Genomic DNA, 20762 nt, shown 5'->3' on the forward strand with positions numbered 1-20762 from the left:
TTGTGTAGGTCGAAGCTCTGGCTTGGATTTGATCCCTAGTCCTGGAACTTCTGCATGTCATGCGGGTTGCCGAAAAAGGGGGAATTTTTTTTTTTTTTTTTTAATTTTACTTAAGGAGTTCCCTTTGTGGCTCAGTGGTTAACGAGTCTGACTGGGAACCATGAAGTTGCGAGTTTGATCCCTGGCCTTGCTCAGTGGGTTAAGGATCCGGCGTTACCCTGAACTGTGGTGTAGGTTGCAGAAGCGGCTGGGATCCGCGTTGCTGCGGCTCTGGCGTAGGCCTGCGGCTACAGCTCCGATTCGACCCCTAGCCTGGGAACCTCCATATGCCACGGGAGTGGCCCAAGAAACCACAAAAAGACAAAAAAAAATTTTACTTAAAAAGACGAATGGGTATATGTATAACTGAATCACTTTTCTGTACACCTGAAATTAACACAACATTGAAAATCAACTATACTCCAATATAAACTAAAAACTAAATTTAAAAAAGATTTGGACTTTACCCTGTAAGTCGACAAGGAAGGAGCCATTGAAGATTTTTGAGCAAAAGTGTGACAAAATCTGAGTTTTTAGAAAGGTTCCTACTGGCAGCAGAGTAGAAAACGAACGGGAGCAGAGGGAGACTGACCTCTTCTAAATGAAAATTTCTTGGCTCCCGATTTCTGCACTCAGTGTAGCGGGGTTTCTGGGGTCACCAAATCGAAGTATTTCACAGCCCAGTTGGGCGCCGGAACTGGGGCGGGGAGCTTGGGGTAGTCTCTGCGCAGGCGTGGGCGGGGCTGAAGCCGTGAGAAGATTTAGGGGGCGGGACTAGGAATCTCTCGACACTCTGCTACTTCTGCCTGTAGATGACCGGCTTCCGCTGTCGCATGCCGCCCGCAGGTAGTGGTGTCGAGAGCCGAGCCTTGAGGACCGCGCTGTGTGAGGGGTTGCTGGTGGTGGCGCAGTCTGAGTAGGCACTATGAGTTTGGCTGGGGGCCGGGCCCCCCGGAAGACCGCAGGGAACCGGCTTTCTGGTCTCCTGGAGGCAGAGGAGGAAGATGAGTTCTACCAGACGACTTATGGGGGTTTCACTGAGGCAAGAGCCGGGCCCAGGAAGAGGGAGGGAAGGAAGCTGAAAGGAGTCCTGAAGGGAGAAACCTCGGACAAAGAAGGGGGCGGGGGAAGAGAGGATCTTTGGTAGCTGATACTCGAGATGGGGTGGGCGAGACTGGAGGATAAACTGGAGTCCTGGAAGGGAGAGTGCTGGAATGCTGAAACCTGCTGTGTACTTCCCCAGCTGCATCTCTCATTGCACTTCTGACGTCTAGCATACAGCACATCGTAGTCACGCGGTGTATACTCGTTGGCCCACTGCCTGGTTATTCACCTCCAGTGTAGAAAAGAAATCTCTCAAGAAAAAATAGAGGCACTTAGCATACTCCTTTTTCAGCTTTCAGATCTTGGTGTAAATGTCTCTTGGGTAAATAGCCTTTCCTTGATAGTGCTAAGAAGTTTCTCCCTATATTTCTTTCGTAGAACCTATTTCGATTTGTAATAGCTTTTGCTGGCTTGTTTATACTTTCCTATCAGATTGTAAGCGCTTTAAGGTTAGAGATAATCTGTTTTGTTTAACAGTACACATGTCCAATTCCTGGTCCAATGTCCTCATTGGGTTGGCACTTGTTAAATTTTATATTGATTGAATCTAACCGTTCTTCAAATATATTAAACGCATAGAGCAAGCCAAGAACTGTGATAGGCTTTAGGGAAACAGAGTATTAAAAACACCACTTTGGGGAGTTCCTCTGTGGCTCAGCCAGTTAAGGGCATGGTGTCACTGCTGCCGCTTGGGTCACCTCCTTTGGCACCAGTTCAGTCCCTGGTGGGGAAGTTGCACATGGCTCCAGCACAGCCAAAAAGAAAACCAAAAAACAGACCCCACCATTTTGTTCTGACATATTCCAGATTCCAGTGGGGGAACTAGCTGAATTAAGTCAGTTTAAATACCACATGGAGCCAAAGTTGTTTGGGATAGGCATCAGGATAAGATGAGGACCATGTGAAAAGTGGCCTTGGCTGGCTGAATAGTGGTAGGAGTAGGAGCAGGGGAAGGAGGAGGGTTGGTCCATCGAGGGGGTGGGGCAGAGATGTATAAAAACGCTGAGATCCTTGTCAGGGACCTGCGTATCTACTGCCATTATCCAGACCATGAAGGAGAATAAAGGTTGGTCAGGCTGGAGGGAGTAGGTGTGGGCCAGATCATGGAGGGCTTGTGAGCCATGTTAAGGAGTTTTGCTCTTCATCCAGAGGACTGAGAATATTTGTCATAGTTTTATGATCAGATTTGTACTTTATAAAGATCACTCTGTATTGTGGATTTGAAGAAGGCAGTGGGAGTAGAGAAACATGGTCAGGAGGGTTCAGGAGAAATTAAGGAGAAATAGAATCCACAGGACTTGGTGACTGATTAGGAATCATCACAACAACCCCCTAAGCAAGTAGTTTAAAATAGAACTTTCCCATCCCTCCTCCAAAGGCCATTTTCCTATTCCTGTCATTTTACGAGTTGTTATTTAATATGTACCCTTCGTTCTTCCAAAAAGGATTTAAGGAGGCTTACGATATAAACAAAAAGTAGGAACAGTAAAAATAGAGACAGATCAGAAGTAATTGTACCAAGAGCCTCAGCTAAAATGGTAGTAGCAATTGATTTTAAATTTAGCTGTGAGCTTCCTGGCAGCCAAACCCTGAATTTCTTTTTTCAGTAGGAAAGAAGCATACAAGTTCTTTAAGAGAGACAAACTTATTCAACATTAAATCCTAGGGAGAATTGCGTCCTTATATATAAAGTAACAGGGGTTTGGTAGATGATGTAAAAACAGTCTCTTGTTTAGTCATGTCTATTAATGACCCTTGATAAAAGCCAAAGGAATGGTAGTAAGTCCATAACTTAGTGAAAGCATTTCAATTGGGCATTAAGCTAATGTGTAGTTGAACTGCTACCTCTGGTGATATGACTTAGTAGGGTCAGAGCTAAGGGGATTAACATGTTCCCAGGCTGTCTTTCACAAACATCAGTTGGGAGGAAATGATGATCATCAGTGCAAGACTGAAGTTGACAGGCTTGGAGTGTCAACTGTCTGTTATTTGCTTGTTTTGGCAGTGTGTATACCAAGATTAGCCCGTTAGTCTCATCATTGATTGAAGAGAAAGCCACATGTTTGAAGTGCTGCCCCACCCAATTAACTCCCACTTAACTCCCTCGCCTCCAAGTGATTTTTTTTTCTTCTTTTTTTTTTTGCCTTTTTAAGGCTGCACCTGCAGCATATGCAAGTTCCCAGGCTAGCGGTTGAATCCGAGCTGTAGCTGCCAGCCTGCTCCACAGCCATAGCAACTCCAGATCTGAGCCTGGTCTGCAGCCTACATCACAACTCACAGCAAAGCTAACGTGACCCATTGGGCCCCAAGGCAACTTCCTTCTTTTCTAATCTTGTAGCCCTACAGGGCAGTCAGTTTATGTTGGAAGGAGGCTGTCTGTGCTAGCGCCAAAGACAATCAGCTAGGACAACTTCTTGCCAGAGATAACCTGCTTTACTTAGGTCCAAATCCTTATTCCCTAATCATGCTATACACATTCCTGCTTCTACACCTTTGTTCCTGATGTTTGATCTGCCCATGTTTCTCTCCTTGACCTTGGCTATCTAAATACTATCAGTATTTTAAACCATGGTCAAAGGCCTCTGCAATTTTTTTTTTTGTCTTTTTAGGGCTGCACCCACGGCATACAGAGGTTCCTGGGCTAAGGGTTGAATTGGAGCTGCATCTGCCAGCCTACACCACAGCCACAGCAATGGCAGATTTGAGCCAGGTCTGCAACCTACACCACAGCTCTCAGCAATGCCGAGATCCTTAAGTGGGATCCTTAACTCACTGAGCAAAGCCAGGGATCAAACCTGTGTCTTCATGGATATTAGATTCGTTTCTCCTGAGCCACAGTGGGAGGTCCTCCTCTGCATTCTTTAGAGTCTAACGCAGGGTTTAGTAAACTACAACCTGTTGGCGGAAACTGGCCCTTTACTGAAAAAGTTTGCCAAATCCTAGTCTAAAGGAAGGAAATCTAAAGTTAAACCTTCCCGGGCCATCTGTAACATTTTATTGGTACTTTATATGTTGCCTTGTATTAAAACTTTGTTTTATAATTATGTCCTGTCCTCTACTAGTCTGCAAGATCCCATGAAGATAGAGACTAAACCATATCCTTTTGTACCCCAGCACTTAACACTGTGCTACAGGTACAAGGCAGTCAATTAATGTTGGAAGGGGTGGTCCTGGAGCTGAAGGCCATCAGCTCGGAAAGCTTTTTGCCTGAGGAAGGTGAAAGGCTGAGTTGGGAAGGAGAGTGGGGCAGCCCTTCTAAAGAAACTGATTCTGGCGTTCCTGTAGTGCCTCAGCAGTAATGAATCTGACTAGCATCCATGATTGATTAAGGCCATTAGTCCCTAGCCTCCCTCAGTGGGTTAAGGATCCAGCTTTGCCATGAACTGTGGAGTAGGTCACAGATGTGGCTCAAATCTGGCATTGCTGTGGCTGTGGTATAGGCCAGCAGCTGTAGCTCCAATTCAACCCCTAGCCTGGGAACTTCCATATGCTGCAGGTGCAGCCCTAAAAAGACCAAAAAAGAAAGGGAGGGAGGGAGGAAAGGGAAGGAAAGAAAGAAATAGTTCTGTTCCTCCTGGAGGGGTATTAATGACTCCAATGCCGATGAGAACCTTTTTTCCCTATGCCCTCAGGAATCAGGAGATGATGAGTATCAGGGGGACCAGTCAGACACAGAGGATGAGGTGGACTCTGATTTTGACATCGACGAAGGAGATGAACCATCCAGTGATGGAGAAACAGAAGAGCCAAGAAGGAAGCGCCGAGTAGTCACCAAAGCGTATAAGGTGAAGGGGGGGGGTCCTAGTTTTCTTGGGCTTCCTTAATTTCTGTTCTCTCTTTTATCAGGTCTCAAGATCCTCACACCAGTCCCATTTCCTTCAGTGCTGGTTTTCTCTTCCTTTTACCTGTCTCTTCTCTTCCCTGGTGTCTGATTCCATTCTGTCCCCAGGAGCCTCTTAAGAGCTTGAGGCCTCGAAAGGTCAGCACCCCAGCTGGTAGCTCTCAGAAGACACGAGAAGAGAAAGCATTGCTTCCACTAGAACTACAGGATGATGGCTCTGACAGTGAGTGTGGATGTTTGGGTCAATTGACAAAATTGAAATATGATGATAAAGTATTGTATTACTGTTAAATTTCCTGAAGTTGATAACTGAATTATGTTTATGTAAGGAAATTTTTTGTTCTTAGAAAATATACACTGAGTATTTAGGGGAAGAGAGCCATGATATGTACACTTAACTCTCAGATTATTCAGAAGACACACACACACAAAATGCAAATAGGGCAAAATGTTAACAGGTGATCTGGTAAAGAACACATGGATTTACCTTGTACTGTTCTTGCAACTTTTTTCTAAGTTTAAGATGATTTCCAAATAAAAATTTTAAATTAAAAAAAAATACAAAGGAGGTGGACATGAGTTCAAAGGTTTCTTCCTCTCTTGACTTCCTTCCCAGGTCGGAAGTCCATGCGTCAGTCTACAGCTGAGCATACAAGACAGACATTCCTTCGGGTACAAGAGCGGCAGGGTCAGTCACGGCGACGAAAAGGGCCCCACTGTGAGCGGCCACTGACCCAGGAGGAGCTGCTCAGGGAGGCTAAGATCACAGAAGAGCTCAACTTACGTTCACTGGGTCAGTCTATGGTTTGAGAACAGTGGGTAGAAGGGCTGAGAAGCATGAGATAAACTGAGACCTGGAAGATGGAGTGAACTAGAAAGATGGCGATTTGGGACAAGGTAATCGGAGGAAAGAAATGGGGAGAGTAAGTTATGAGGAACAAGGACAAGGAACTAGGCAGTTACGAGGGCACTAAAGGACAAGTTATACTGAAGTACTTTGGTGTAATATAAGACTTATATAAGGAGTTCCCTGGTTAAGGGTCTGGTATCACTGCTGTGGCTTGAGTTTAATCCCTGGCCCAGGAACTTCCATATGCCACAGGCATGGCAAAAAAAAAATTGTGTAGAACTCAATTCAAATTGTAGTTCTGCTGTTCCCTACCTGTAAGACCATAGGCAAATTACTTACAGCCTACTTTTATCTTTCTTTCCTTGTTCACAAATGGGGTGATAATGCCTACTTTAATGATCATAAGAATTAGAAATTCAGAGGTAGTTCATGAGATATATTACTTTAAAGTAAAAATTCTTTAAAATCTCTTTAGCTTATATGCTATCGGGTACATAGTCATATATGGTAATATATTGTACAAAACCATACATTTCTCTAAAGTATGGTGAGAATTCTAGGGTCAGGAAAGGTACGTGAGAAATTGAGGGCACAGCAGTCTTCACATCTCCCATCACGTGCTCACTCTGGAGGATACTTTCACTGAGTTAAGTAACAGGTGGAATCTCCTACAGTATTTAGTTTGTTATTTCTCTATTGCTCTCTCTTTTTTTGACCAAGCATAAATAATTGAACATGTATAAATAACCCAAATGCAGTTTCACTGTGGAGTGGAAGATTGTTTACCCAGAATATCTGGGACCCATTCTATTTCAGTTTAATGATAGTTATGAGATTTAGATATCTTAACTCCAAAAGACCTCAGTTATTGAGAAAAGATTTAGTACACTTCCAACATTTTCAGGACATATTTTTTTTTCTTTCTTTTTTTAGGGCCGCACCTGCAGCATATGGAGGTTCCCAGGCCAGGTGTTGAATTGGAGCTGTAGCCACAGGCCTACACCACAGCCACAGCCACAACAATGCAGGATCCGAGCCACGTCTGCGACCTATATCACAGTTCGTGGCAATGCTGGATCCTTAACCCGCTGAGCAAAGCCAGGGATCAAACCTGCATCCTCATGGATCCTAGTCAAATTCATTTCTGCTGAGCCACGACGAGAACTTCAGGGTGTTTTCTCACGACATTTTTTCTTTCATTATGTTGGCTTTAAAATGGGAAATATCTCTCTGTATAATTGCATTTCAGCACTTTAAAACAGTAGTTATCTCTCAAAACATAAATGATGGAGAACCATCACAAATACTGAGGTCACCTGATGTCATTGTAATTATAGTCTGCATCCTTCGACCACATTGATTGTTTCAGGGCACTATAAAGAGAGCGATTCCCAAGCTTCTGACATTATAACTTGACATAGGAGATCGTGGAGAGCCATGTTTGATAGGGAAAAAAATAATAAATTCCTTTTTTATTTTTTTATTTTATTTTATTTTTGCTTTTTAGGGCTGTACCCGAGGCATATGGAAGTTCCCAGGCTAGGGGTCATTTCAGAGCTACAGCTGCCGGCCTCCACCGCAGCCACAGCAACATGGGATCTGAGCTGTGTCTGCGACCTACACCACAGCTCACGGCAACGCCAGATACTTGACCTACTGAGTGAGGCCAGGGATCGAACCTGTGCCCTCATGGATACTCGTTGGATCTGTTTCCACTGCGCCACAACAGGATCTCCTCATGTTGGAATTGAGGTGTCTGTGAGCAATTCGTGCAGTGCTGAGAACTGAGTTAAATGTGCATATCTGGCACTTGGACAAGATTCCTGCGTTAGAAATACAGATTTGGGGAGTTCCCGTCATGGCACAGTGGTTCGCGAATCTGACTAGGAACCATGAGGTTGCGGGTTCGATCCCTGGCCTCACTCAGTGGGTTAGGGATCTGGCGTTGCCCATGAGCTGTGGTGTAGGTTGCAGACGCTGCTTGGATCCTGCGTTGCTGTGGCTCTGGTGTAGGCCAGTGGCTCCAGCTCCTATTAGACCCCTAGCCTGGGAACCTCCATAAGCTGTGGGTGCGGCCCTAGAAAAGGCAAAACAAAACAACAACGACAAAAAAAAGAAATACCGATTTGGAAGTTTTAAAATATGGATGGTAATTGACATTGGAGGGATCAGATCACCTAGGGAGAAATCATAAAGGGAGGAGAGTAGACAGAGGCACAAAAAGGTCCTGCAGACACTGAAAAGTAATAGTCTTATACAAGAAGAGGTGCTTAGAAAAGAATCGGAGGAGTAGCCAGAGAGTTGGAAACTCCAGGAGAGTTTGTCTTAATGCTAAAGGAAAGAATATTTCAAGAGAGAGTAGCTACTGAGTGCTGCTGAGATGCCAGTGAAGAGAACTAGGAAGTGTCCATTGGCTTTAGTGACATGGAGATCAGAGATGACCTTAGGGAGCACTTTTTGGGGACTGAGCCATTTGGAAGTTGGTTGGGAAGCCAAACTTAAAGTTCAGCCATGAAGGGTAGGAGAGGGAATAAGGGGGGTGTGGGGTCAAGGTAGAGTTTGTCCTTGTTTGTTTTTTTTTTTTATTTGTTTGTCTTTTTTGCCACACCCACAGCATGTGGAAGTTCCCAGGCCGGGGATCGAACCTGTACCACATAGCAGTGACCAGAGCCACAGTGGTGAAAATGCAGGAGCTGTAACCCACTAGGCCATTGGAGAACTCCCTGTCCGTCCTTGTTTTGTTTTATTCAGAGATTAGAAAGAATATAAGTATATTTTTGGTGAAGTGAAAATGAAAGAATTTAAAGATGGAAAAGAAAGAAAGGATGGTTAATAGTGTAGGGTTTTGGAGAATTGGGGGTTGGGGGGTGGAAGCTAGGGCACATGTGGAGGAATTGAGCTAAGTTACAAGAAAGGAGGGAAGGAAGGGTGGCTCACAGTTGTAGGACTGTAAATCCAGAGCAGGGCAGTGCAGTTGTCCTCATCTGTTATCTTTTATGTACTGTCAGGTGTTAGGGATAGAGTTGGAAGCTTGAGGAGAATGAAGACTGCTTGAAATACTTGTTGAGATAGGATCATCTGAACTTTGGGACCATGAATTTATTGTGGTTCCAGTCTACCTATTTTGTAACTTTTCAACGGTAGCACTTGGCAGTCCAGGTCTGGGTGAGGGAGTTTAGATTGACAGGAGAATGACTGATAGACCATGGAACCTAAGCTTGATTTTAAAAGGCAAATGAAGCCTGGAAGGGATGATAGAATGAGGAGATATTCATGGACTAGAATACTGAAGAACTAGAAGAACAGAGGTATCTAGAGTAATGGAGCAGGGAGTTCCTCTTGTGGCTCAGCAGTTAATGATATGGACTAGTATCCATGAGGATGCGGGTTCCATCCCTGGCCTCGTTCAGTGGGTTAAGGATCTGGTGTTGCCGTGAGCTGTGGTGTAGGTCGAAGATGTGGCTCAGATCCCGCGTTGCTGTGGCTGTGGCGTAGGCTGGTGGATGCAGCTCTGGCTTGACCCCTAGCCTGGGAACTTCCACATGCTGCGGGTTCGGCCCTAAAAAGACAAAAGAAAAAAATACAGAGTAATGGAGCAAAGAGACCTGAAGTGTGAGACTTAGTAAGACTCAGGCACAGCTTGTACAGGATGTGGGAGAGTAAGGGGCCTCCATCAGAGGACTGCAGGGAGAGTGGTGGCCTCTGTGGATGACAGGTTTCCAGTAAGGCAAGTTTTGGAAGGATTGCTGAGTGAGGAACTTGAGGAAATAGATGAGTTAGCTGATTACAGAGCAGGCGTTCCAGAGGGTACAGGAAGTGTTCGAGAGAAGGGTTGGAAGGTTGGCTCAGGGAAAGAGAACAACATTACCAACCAAAATTTAAGTGCAAAAGAGGTTAAAATACTGGGCAGGGGTTTGGGGTAGGGAGTGTCCAGAGGACTCTTCTGGTCAGAGTTTATCTAGAGGAGTGTGTTGACAGTACCCACTTTTGGACACAGCACAGAACTTAAAAGTTCATTCAGAGGAGAAGGACCAGGCTTTTTTTTTTTTTTTTTTTGCCTTTTCTAGGGCCACTCCTGAGGCATATGGAGGTTCCCAGGCTAGGGGTCGAATCAGAGCCATAGCTATCGGCCTACACCACAGCCACAGCAACACAGGATCCGAGCCACATCTTCGACCTAATACCACAGCTCACGGCAACGCCGGATCCTTAACTTGCTGAGCGAGGCCAGGGATCGAACCCACAACCTCATGGTTCCTAGTCAGATTCGTTAGCCGCTGAGCCACAACGGGAACTCCAGACCAGGGATATTTTTGTTTGTTTATATATTAACACATCTTTATTGAGTGCCTGTAATGTATGGAATGCTGCTTGACCCTGATAATATGTAGGTCATACGAGTCACAGTCACTGTCCTTAGGGAAAAGACACATATACCGACAAGAACTGCTATAGAGCAGTGTCACAGGGTCCAGTGGGGGCTGTGGTGAACTCGAGGAGTGCCTGAAAGGAGGAGCAGTTACTCAGCTCAGCTAATTGTTGCCATGTGAGAATGCAGGCACAGGGTTGCCAGATTTTCTTTCTTTCTTTCTTTCTTTTTTCTGCTTTTTAGGGCCGCACCTGCAGCATACAGAGGTTCCCAGGCTAGGGGTTGAATCAGAGCTGTAGTTGTCGGCTTACGCCACATTCACAGCAATGTGGGATCTGAGTCACATCTGTGACTTACACTACAGCTCATGGCAGCACTGGATCCCCAGCCCACTGAGCGAAGCCAGGGATTGAATCTACATCCTCATGGATATTAGTTGGATTCATTTCTGTTGCACCTCAATGGGAACTCATTATTTTTTTTTTAAGAGGGACCAGAAATCTCTGTATTTAAATGTAATTCCTAACTGTTAATTGTCAGCAGCTAATTCAGATTTTTCATTAAAACGCTATACAGATCAAGCAGAACACCCAAGGGGTGGGGGGTGGAGGGGCTGCCATCTTGCAGACTCTGCCATAGACTGTGATGAATACAGGAATAGAAGAGTGAGGCACAGCGGTGGCAGAGGGAGAGAGTGACTCAACCTTGCTGTATGAGTAATAGCTCAGTGGAAGGGGTGTTGTGATCAGCCTGGATAGAGATGGAAACTAATTTCAACTATATAAAGGATTGTCGTGTGGAAGGAAGATTACACTTGTGTCCCTTATGGCCTTAAAAGTTAAAACAATGTCATCAGAAAGTTTATTTCGGTTCAAAATTGGAAAGAACGCTGATGACCAGAGATGCCTAAAGATGCAGTGTTCTGCCTTGGCTGGGAGCAAGTTGACAGGGCAGTACTGGAGGGGTCTCTGGGGAAATGAGCCAAGCACCTCATCAGAGGGTCCCTTTCAGTTCTGAAGTCCTACAGTCTGAGTGGGGAAGACACTAAGGGGACTGAAGCAGTGATGAGCGGAAAAGATGTCAAGAGGGGCAAGCAGGATTTTCCTTGTGGTGCAGTGAGTTAAGGATCCGGTGTTGTCACTGCAGTGGCTTGGGTCACTGCTGTGGCATGGGTTTGACCCCTAACCCAGGAACTACCACAAGCCACAGGTGTGGCCAGAAAAAAAAAGAGGGGCAAGCAGAAAATGTATGAAATGGTAGATGCTAGAGGGCCTTAGAGGACTTTCATACTTGGCTTGGGTAGGCAGTAACTAGACAGCCAGGAAGATGATGGAGAGACTGTAGGACAGACCCGGGTTTGGGAAGAGGGGAACTGACCATCCCTTCCTTCCTTTGACCCTCAAGAGACCTATGAGCGGCTCGAGGCTGACAAAAAGAAGCAGGTCCATAAGAAGCGCAAGTGCCCTGGGCCCATAATCACCTACCATTCGGTGACAGTGCCACTTGTTGGGGAACCAGGCCCTAAAGAAGAGAATGTCGATGTGGAGGGGTGAGTGAGTCTCAAGGAGAGAAGAGAGCAGTTGCTCCTTTCTGTACCCAGCTCTGTTCCCTCAGCCCCATGTCACCTGCTTTCTGCACACAGCTCTCCAGCCCTCAGTGTCTTTCAGATTCCTCTTCCTTTCAGCTCCTTACTGCTTTCTCTCTTTTTTAGCCTCTCTTTTCTCCTTTCCTTTTTCCATCCAGCCCAGCTTTGTGTTGTTATCACTTAAGAGACTCTCCAATGTTGCCGTCCCCTCTGCCTCCTCTTTTCTCACCTGTCTGATCTCTTTGTCTGTTGTTTTCTCGTCTCAGCTCTTTGTGTTTTTCTGTGTCTTTTCCCTCAGACTTGATCCCGCTCCCACGGCTTCTGCATTGACTCCCCGTCCTGGGACTGGACCCGTCGTCCCTCCTGCTCGCTGTTCACGTACCTTCATCACTTTCAGTGATGATGCGACGTTCGAGGAATGGTTCCCCCAAGGGCGGCCCCCAAAGGTCCCTGTTCGGGAGGTCTGCCCGGTGACCCATCGCCCAGCCCTATACCGGGACCCTGTTACAGACATACCCTACGCCACTGCTCGAGCCTTCAAGATCATCCGTGAGGCCTACAAGAAGTACATCACTGCCCACGGACTGCCGCCCACTGCCTCAGCCCTGGGTCCTGGCCCACCACCCCCTGAGCCCCTCCCTGGCTCTGGGCCTCGAGCCTTGCGCCAGAAAATCGTCATCAAATGAAGGGAGGTCGAGTCCTTAGAAAGCCCTTTCCTGCCCTAACTTGGGGCTCTTGATGCCTGTTCCCCCCCACTTCTTCCCCTTGTCATCACTGATCCTTGCCCAGCCCTTTAGTTTTTTTCCCCTAGTTCCTATTGGTTTCGTGGATTTTTTTTTTTTTTTAATCTAATAAAATAGAAAGATCCCTTTTGTCTGGTGTCTATAATCTTGGGTTGGAAGAAAAAATTATTTGCGAATGTCTGTGTATATACATGGGTCTTAAATATTTGTTTAATAGCATTTATATTGAGTTGCCCTTTATAATAGTAAAATACTCATCCAACAGTTTATAAACCTTAAAATTAGACACCAAAACCAAAATCCTTATATTCACCTTTATGTCTCCTTAAAGTCACTACTGTAAGTATAGCAGGCATCAGATAGGTAGGAAAGGTGTGATTCTCCTAGAACTCCAGTCTCCAGGACTTGGGCTTGCAGGAAGGGGAGGAGGTGCCATGGCTCTTAGTGGCCACTAGAGGCTCTCAGGGCTGGGCAGGGTATGGGGGCTGTGTATATGTGATCTCCCACTCCCCCCCACCTGGCCAGAGCTAAAATAATAAAATGCTGAGCTCACTGTTCCCCCACCCTCTGTCCCGGCACCCGGCTCCTCCTGTTGCCGGTACAGTGCTCCAGTAGAACAGACAGACCGACTGACAGAAGGGGAGGTGAGAAGGGAGGTGACCGCCAGGACTGGTAGGTGGGGAAGGCAGGGGGGCCTTATGGATCAGAGCCTGGTGGGGAATGGGAGGAGAAGAGTGGCCCCTTCTGGGAGTGATATGGAGTGTGTCTGTCTTTGTCTCTCTGTGTTTCTGTCACTGCCCTCTCTGAATCTTTCATATTCAGCATAACGTGTATGTGTAGCTTGTGCGTATTTTTCATATTGTAAAAGATCATGCAAGTCTAATCCTCTCACCATTTTTAGAGAAACTTTATCCCATTTAGAGGACACTTCCCACCCATTGGACTGGTGTCAATGTCCAAAGCCCAGGACAAATTATGGGAATTCAGTACCTTCTCCTAAGGCCATACCTCCCTTCCCCCAACCTGGAGGTACCCCAGCTCCTCTGAGCCCTTGCCTTCCCTTAGGATTTAGAATTTAAGCAAACAGAAAGTGAAATCTTGACCCCCCCACAGTAAGAGGAAATGAGAGTGGGGTAAGAGCACTCTCTTTCCCCCCTCAATCCTCCTTGCTTTCTTAAACCAGTTTAGGAAAAAGACTGGATTATGGGGAAGAAAGGAAGGATTTCCCTGAAGCTCTCTGCCTGCCCCCCTTCCTTTCAATAGGAACTGGGCTTGGGGCCAGCTGTGTTGGCGGGGCTCCCGGCAGCTGTGCTAGGGCAAGAGGCACTGACAGGCGAGGTTATAGGGGAGGGGTACTGCCAGGATTTCCCCATCAAACAATGGGAAGACAGATTCGGTCTGGATGCCTGGGATCCCCATCCAGAGTGGCTGGAAGCTACGGAAGCAGGAAGGAGGCTTGGGTTCTAACTAAACAACCTAACCTACCCCCACCTTCCCACACCCAGCTAGATTTCTATCCTCCAAGGCAACCAGTTAATTGTTCTGCCCCCCGTGGCTTGTCTCTCTGTGTCCCTACTGTGTCCATGTCCATCTTTCCATTTCCAACCACTTTTCCCATGTACCCCAGGCTCCGTGAGTGCCACACAGTGGGGAGGGGGTGGGGGCCATCATGTCATCGTATCTGAAGGAACTGGAGAAATACAGAGACATAGATGAAGATGAGATCCTAAGGACCTTGAGCCCTGAGGAGCTAGAGCAGCTGGACTGCGAGCTACAGGAGATGGACCCCGAGGTAGGGGCTCCAGCACAGGGAACCAGGGGCAGTCCCCAGGTATTTGGGAAGGGTGTGGGGCCTGGGTGTCTGAGACCAGGGCTGTCTACTGGGACTGGAGTCCCAAGAGAGTCAGGGGAAAGGTGTCTGGAGCTGTTTTAGGGAGCCCTGGAGATGCCCCAGTCAGAGGGGAGGTCTGACTTGCTCCTCAAAACTCATCCCTAAGAACATGCTCCTGCCAGCTGGACTAAGACAACGTGACCAGACGAAGAAGAGCCCAACGGGGCCGCTGGACCGAGAGGCCCTTTTGCAGTACCTGGAACAGCAGGCACTAGAGGTCAAAGAGCGTGATGACTTGGTACCCTTCACAGGCGAGAAGAAGGGTATGGAGACACTAACATCCACGCCTCCCAGAACCCAAATAGTTGCCTCTCACATGTCCCCCCCTCCAGCTTCCCTCTCACCTTCCAGCTCCTAGCTGCCCAGGGACTTGGCTGCCTACATCTGCATGCCAGCTCGCACTCTTCAGCTCTTGTAAGAGATCGAGGGGACCCAGGAGTCCTGAGCTTGTAGAGGATGCAGGCTTTACAGTGGCTCCTAGTGACCTAGCACTCCACCTCCTGGAGAAGGAAAGGAACCTGGAGGCCAGGATCCTAGGAGAAATGACCTGTACCTGAACCATCCTCATCTCCCGATCAGGGAAACCCTATATTCAGCCCAAGAGGGAAATTCCAAAAGAGGAGCAGATCACTCTGGAGCCTGAGCTTGAGGAGGCGCTGGCCCATGCCACGGATGCGGAAATGTGTGATATTGCAGGTGGGCAGCTGTGCAGAGGGGAGGACTTGGGAAGATGAGGGGCAGGGAGTCCTAGCCATGCCAAAGGACTAGTAGGGAAGGCTCTGAACCAGGACATGGATGTTTGAGAAAGCCTGTGATTTTGAATTTTTCTTGTTTACATGTATTCACTCATTTTTTAAAAATCTAGTAAGTTAACATTTCAAGGGAATTTTTACAGAGATAATGAAGCAAAACCATTCTGGCTAAAAACAGGAGGAAGTCCGACAGACCCCTTCATCCTGTAGCAGCCCCTTAGGGACCTTCCCTTAGCCCTGTCTCAGTGTTTTAAAAACCAGTGCCTTATGCAGTTTGATGGAAGGGACCCCTGGGACCAAGGAAGAGTGGGAACCTCTTTGGAAGAGAAAAAGAGGTCAGGCTTTAAAAATATAAGATTCAAAATGGGAGGGAGCGGTTGGAGCAAGTCCCTTTTTCTCATTCCCTGTCCCCTCTCTGCTTTCTCACCAGCAATTCTGGGCATGTACACACTAATGAGCAACAAGCAGTACTACGATGCTCTCTGCAGTGGAGAAATCTGCAACACCGAAGGCATCAGCAGTGAGTCTGTTTGGAAGCATGGCCCCCAGGGCGCTTTGCAGGTGGTCCCAGAGTCTCAGCATAGGTAGCAAAGGGTGAAACAAGTGAAGAGGGAGAGGACATGATGCCTATGTGATAGGAGAACCAATGGAGAAGAGTTTGTGGGGGACATATTGGGGTTTTCTTCCTGCCCTCACCCACCAGGTGTGGTGCAGCCTGATAAGTATAAGCCGGTGCCAGATGAGCCCCCAAATCCCACAAACATCGAGGAGATACTGAAGAGTGTTCGAAGCAATGACAAGGAGTTGGAGGAGGTGAACCTCAATAATATCCAGGTATCTGACCCCCACCCTCTAAGGAATAACACTGGGATAACTGCTGACGTAGGTGGGTCCCCAAGCCCATCATCTCCAATCCCCCCTTGACAGGACATCCCGATACCCTTGCTAACTGAACTGTGTGAGGCAATGAAGACGAATACCCATGTCCGGAGCTTCAGTCTGGTGGCCACAAGGAGCGGTGACCCCATTGCCCATGTAAGGCTAGCTGACACCCCTAGCCCTCTCTCTGTACCTTGACATGTACCCCTGGCTGGGGTTCTGCTGGGGATGCTATTCCCATCATGCTCTCTTAGGGGAGCCCTGCTGGAGACGCCCAACTTCAGTCCTATGACTCACAGCTCCGAAATCATCAGATCATCTTCCGAAAGAGCCACAACCCCCTCTACCACCAACTCCACTGCACACGTCATCTCCCTGTTTTCCTCTCCTACCCTCCTCATTTCCGCCTTCCTTGAGCCCTAGCTACACCTTAAGGACTCATTTCAAAGAGCTGTGTTTCCCTCTTGCTCCTGTTTTTTTCCCCTCCCTTCAATCATCTGTGAAACTGTCTCCTAATCCTAACCTAAATCCCCACTCCCCAGGCGGTGGCTGACATGTTGCGAGAGAATCGTAGCCTCCAGAGTCTGAACATTGAATCCAACTTCATCAGCAGCACAGGGCTCATGGCTGTGCTGAAGGCAGTTCGGGAGAATGCTACACTCACTGAGCTCCGCGTAGACAACCAGGTCAGCATGCCCTTGCCCTGGTCTTTGCAGTCAGCCACTACTCACTGAGCCTCCTCCCTAAGGAGCCACCGGGGCAGGACCTCATCTAATCTTGTTTGAATTCTCCTCTTCTTTGTCCCTATGTGGGGAGCCAAGGCAGTTCCTCTCATCCCCCACTCTTGAGAAACAAGCCTCTTAGACCTCCCAAAGGGTCAGGAGGCTGGGACTATGAACAGCCCAGAGAGGGTGGCTGACAGCTTCCACCTCTCCCTCCCCCAGCGCCAGTGGCCTGGAGATGCAGTGGAGATGGAAATGGCCACTGTGCTCGAACAGTGTCCCTCCATTGTCCGCTTTGGCTACCACTTTACACAGCAGGGGCCACGAGCTCGGGCGGCCCAGGCCATGACACGGAACAATGAATTACGTGAGTAACTGCAGACATGGTGTCGGGGTGTGGGGAGGCCAGGTAGGTGCGGCAGCTGGTAGATCCTCCTGAAAGCTGGCTTAGTGACTAAGAGCCTGAACTTCTTCACACCGAGAAGTGATTAGAAAGTATACAGAAAAGCCCCTCTGCCCTAATATACACCAGCAGAGAGGTGGAAGGGAAGCGAGACATACCTGTTCGGAGGCGTGGTATTTTATGTGCCCTGTCGTTTCTTATTTTGTTAATGCAAGGTGGGCATGCTTGTTGGCCTAAGACATGACCTCTTTATGAGTCTGGCCAAGGAACTGGAAAGGAGAAGAGCACCTTTGCAGGAAGCAAGAGATGGAATAATGACTTGCATTGACTCTTCTTCCTTTACAGGTCGCCAGCAAAAGAAGAGATAACACTACCCTCCCTTTATCAACTGGAGCCCGGAGCCCTGAATGCTTAAATTAAATCCTCATCTATCCCCCTTTCCTGTAAATAAAGGCCCTCTGTCCACTCTGCCTGCCTCCTTCCTTGGGCTTTGGGGTGGAAATCTTGGCGCTAACCCCTCAGGGTTACTGCCAGTTCATCAGGGGATTATTTATACTCTAGGGATCAGCAGGCAGGGAGGGTCAAGTTACCAGGAGGAGGTGGGGGGAGCGCTCTCCCTTGGTGTCCCCCATAACCTGGCCAATGCCTTCAGTCCCTTCTGCTCTCACAGGGTGGCTAAGCCCTGGCCCTGTTTCCAGACCTGTCCAGCTCCCACCCCCACCCCACCCAGTGCCTACCCGAAACCTTCATGTCATTTGAAGGAGGAAAAGACTTTGAGTGGAGGTGGGGAAGAAGTCAGACAACATGAAGGGCAAAGACCTCCTTCTGACAGACTTATTTTAGGGCACCGGGCTGCATGCAGCTGACGCTTGGCATGACTTTGGTAGAAGTGGGGGGAGGGGCTAGAAGTATGGGGAGCTGTGTACATTGCAGGGAAATATTGGCCAGGCTGAGAACGAACAGACCTGAAATCCTGAAATGGGACAAGGAACCAGACTCAAGGAAAGTCAGGCTCCCAGCGCCCACTATAGTTTATTTGTGAACTGAATGGGGAAAGAGTGTCAGTCCAAGGGGAGATCAGGGGGTTCCTCTTCATCAGAATCAAACTCAACATTCTCATCTTTTATCCATCGACCTTGTCCATCTGGGATCCATCCAGAACTGGAAATATCAGAACAAACAGAATCGATCAGGAAAGGAAATGTGTTAAGAATTTAGTAGCGGAGTTCCCTGGTGGCTCGGTAGTTTATAGATCTGCATTGTCACTGCTGTGGCACACTTCTGCATGCTGTGGGCATGGCCCCCCCGCCCCCCAAAAAGCTAGTAGGGATAAGTAATATTTGAGGTTTGAAAAAAGGAGAGTCAGAGAGAAAAGGGACAATCTGAGGAAAGTGATTCCGTACACTCACCTTCGAAGGGTGAGATAATGATCCAGAGCCCGTCTTCTCGTGGGGCTCATAGGTGCAGGGGATGAGACAGTGGCTGATTCCTTGGTCTGTGATGCAGCCGCAGGCTCAAGTTCCCTACTGATCCTCTCACTTTGGGATTCAACCTCTGGGGGTGAAAAAGCGGAACGAGAGACAGAGGGACGAGGGGCTTCTGGTCTGGGTAGAGAAGAATCAAAGTCTGTAAAAGCAGTAAAGGAAAGGACCAAATCTCCTGTAACTCCCAACCCCTTAAAGCAGTGCTTCCTAAACTGTATTCCTCAAGATATTAACAGGTGTTCTGCATAAAAAGGATTTTGGAATCAAATGAACTTAAAGGAAAGGCTAAGTTAGTTTTTTCAGCATTTTTTTTTTTAAGACTGTGTAGAACCCTGAAAATATACTGTTACTATTCTTTTTTTTTTTTTTGTCTTTTTAGCGCTGCACTGTGGCATATGGAGGCTCCCAGGCTAGGGCTGAATGCAAGCTACAGCTGCCAGCCCTTACCACAGCCACAGTAACATGGGATCCGAGCTGTGTCTGCAACCTACACCACAGCTCACAGCAACACTGGATCTTTAACCCACCAAGCGAGGCCAGGGATCAAACCCTCATCTTCATGGATGCTGGTCGGGTTTGTTAACCGCTGAGCCACGATGGGAACTTGTATTATTACTATGCTTCAAACAGGATTACAAAACCCTATTTCCCAAAGAAAATTCTTTTTTCCTGAAATTCAAGTTAGCATTTCCAGAACACTAGTATTCCTCAGAATCCAATTTGGAAAACAATTACTTTAGAGCGATCGATCTCCTGTTCCTCCCTACCTCTGGATTACCCACCCCACAGACCTGTTCTTTCGGCGGCAGCAACTGTTATAGTGAGGAGCTCTGTGCAGAGCACTCTGGGTAATAAGTCGAGTCTGGGTTAACAGAGGAGCCTGGCATGGAGATGGGAGACAAAGTCAGAACCTTCAGAGCTAGAAAGAATCCAGAGCCTTCAAGCCTAAGGTGTGCAGCCTGGAACACACCCTCCCCTCTCTGATTACCTCTGCTTTGGTCTCTTCTCTCCTCAATTCATTCTGTTGTCTTGGATTTGGCTCCAGGCCCTTTCCTGGGTGCTTCTTGCCATAGAAAAGCTGCAGGCCTCAGGAGAAAGGGAAAGAGAATTAAAAGGAGGGCACCCAGAGTGAATAAACCCTTTAAGGGTTTATTCTCTATCCTCTGTCTTCCCACAAACTTACTGGACAGATGTTTCTTGCCTGCACGGTGGGCAGTCAACATGGCCAGGGTGTCCAGTACCGGTCGGTGAGGACAGATGGCACAAGCAAAGCTAGAGAGGAGGAGAGAAGATAATTGGTTTCTGGGGAGTGGAGTCTCTGCCATAGGTTCCACCACAGCCTAGAACTCCTTTCCAAAGCCCAAATCCCAAGTCTCCCAGTCTCCACCACCAACATCCCTGTTACTCACTCCCCGCCAAAGATTCCTTGTTCTTTCCACTCTGCTTAATAACAAAAGTTTGTTGAGCCTCTAACCGCAGAACCCCCAGGCTTGATCCACTCCTAGTCCTCACCGTCCATCCCGTAGCATCAACGCCTCATCCTCTGGGATGTAACTCGCCAGCAGGTCCCCGACTCTCCGTTTCTGCAGGGAACAAGGGAAGAAATGCGGACGGGGTCAGCTGGATATGAGGGAGGAACAAAAAGGAAATGACAAGGACGAGGACTCAAAGGGAATAAAGGCCACAAGAAGGGTAGAGATCTGGGCTGAAGAAGGGGTGTCGGCCCAGCTTCCTCCGCCCCCCTCCCCCGAGTTGTTGCCACAGCAACAAAACAGCTCCCTCACAGCCTTCAGATGGCAACTGAAGCTGCTCCAGATGCTCTCCTCTCGCGCTTACTTTGAGCACATTGAGTTGACTCCAATCGTCCCCTTCCCTCTTGAAAGACATCACGACTGTGAGAGCCCCAGAAATAATAAGTTTTATCGCTCCGCGTTCGCCACTCCTTTCAGGCCACCGTAGCAAGAGTGGGACGTCTCCTTTCTTTCCTGTCTCTTTCCGGTTGGCCCCCTTACTTCCGGGATGCGCTTCCACGCATGCGCCGCTCGATCCCGAAAACCCGCCTCTAGCTCATAGAGGGGACTGCATTTCCTATGGTGCTCT

General features: G+C 47.8%; 3 protein-coding genes across 5 annotated transcripts; 2 read left to right on the top strand and 1 right to left on the bottom strand.

Moving 5' to 3' along the window:
* Positions 1–843: 843 nt before the first annotated feature.
* On the top strand, positions 844–12656 carry VPS72 (vacuolar protein sorting 72 homolog). The gene is made up of 6 exons (XM_047784676.1): positions 844–1081; positions 4776–4928; positions 5093–5207; positions 5601–5777; positions 11608–11752; positions 12087–12656. Exons 1-6 carry the CDS (start codon positions 965–967, stop codon positions 12472–12474), a joined length of 1095 nt encoding a protein of 364 aa, XP_047640632.1. The 5' UTR covers positions 844–964; the 3' UTR covers positions 12475–12656.
* A 412-nt stretch (positions 12657–13068) lies between these two features.
* TMOD4 (tropomodulin 4) lies at positions 13069–17646 on the top strand. Of its 3 annotated transcripts, none has more exons than XM_047784677.1 (10): positions 13069–13203; positions 14159–14323; positions 14529–14685; positions 15002–15118; positions 15605–15694; positions 15878–16008; positions 16102–16209; positions 16596–16739; positions 16998–17142; positions 17524–17646. In XM_047784677.1, the coding sequence occupies exons 2-10, from the start codon at positions 14201–14203 to the stop codon at positions 17544–17546; spliced, it is 1038 nt and encodes a 345-aa protein (XP_047640633.1). In that variant the 5' UTR covers positions 13069–13203; positions 14159–14200; the 3' UTR covers positions 17547–17646. The 3 variants fall into 3 exon arrangements, with proteins under 3 accessions (XP_047640633.1, XP_047640634.1, XP_047640635.1); XM_047784678.1 differs by having other exon boundaries at positions 13069–13175; XM_047784679.1 differs by lacking the exon at positions 14159–14323 and having other exon boundaries at positions 13070–13203.
* Positions 17647–18149: 503 nt separating this feature from the next.
* SCNM1 (sodium channel modifier 1) lies at positions 18150–20669 on the bottom strand. The gene is made up of 7 exons (XM_047784681.1): positions 20499–20669; positions 20175–20245; positions 19846–19934; positions 19651–19748; positions 19454–19542; positions 18588–18782; positions 18150–18339 (listed from the first exon to the last, which is right to left on the bottom strand). The coding sequence occupies exons 1-7, from the start codon at positions 20547–20549 to the stop codon at positions 18240–18242; spliced, it is 693 nt and encodes a 230-aa protein (XP_047640637.1). The 5' UTR covers positions 20550–20669; the 3' UTR covers positions 18150–18239.
* Between the last annotated feature and the right edge of the window lie 93 nt (positions 20670–20762).

Source organism: Phacochoerus africanus, chromosome 6 (genome assembly GCF_016906955.1).
Source record: "Phacochoerus africanus isolate WHEZ1 chromosome 6, ROS_Pafr_v1, whole genome shotgun sequence".
Classification (NCBI taxonomy): Eukaryota; Metazoa; Chordata; class Mammalia; order Artiodactyla; family Suidae; genus Phacochoerus; species Phacochoerus africanus.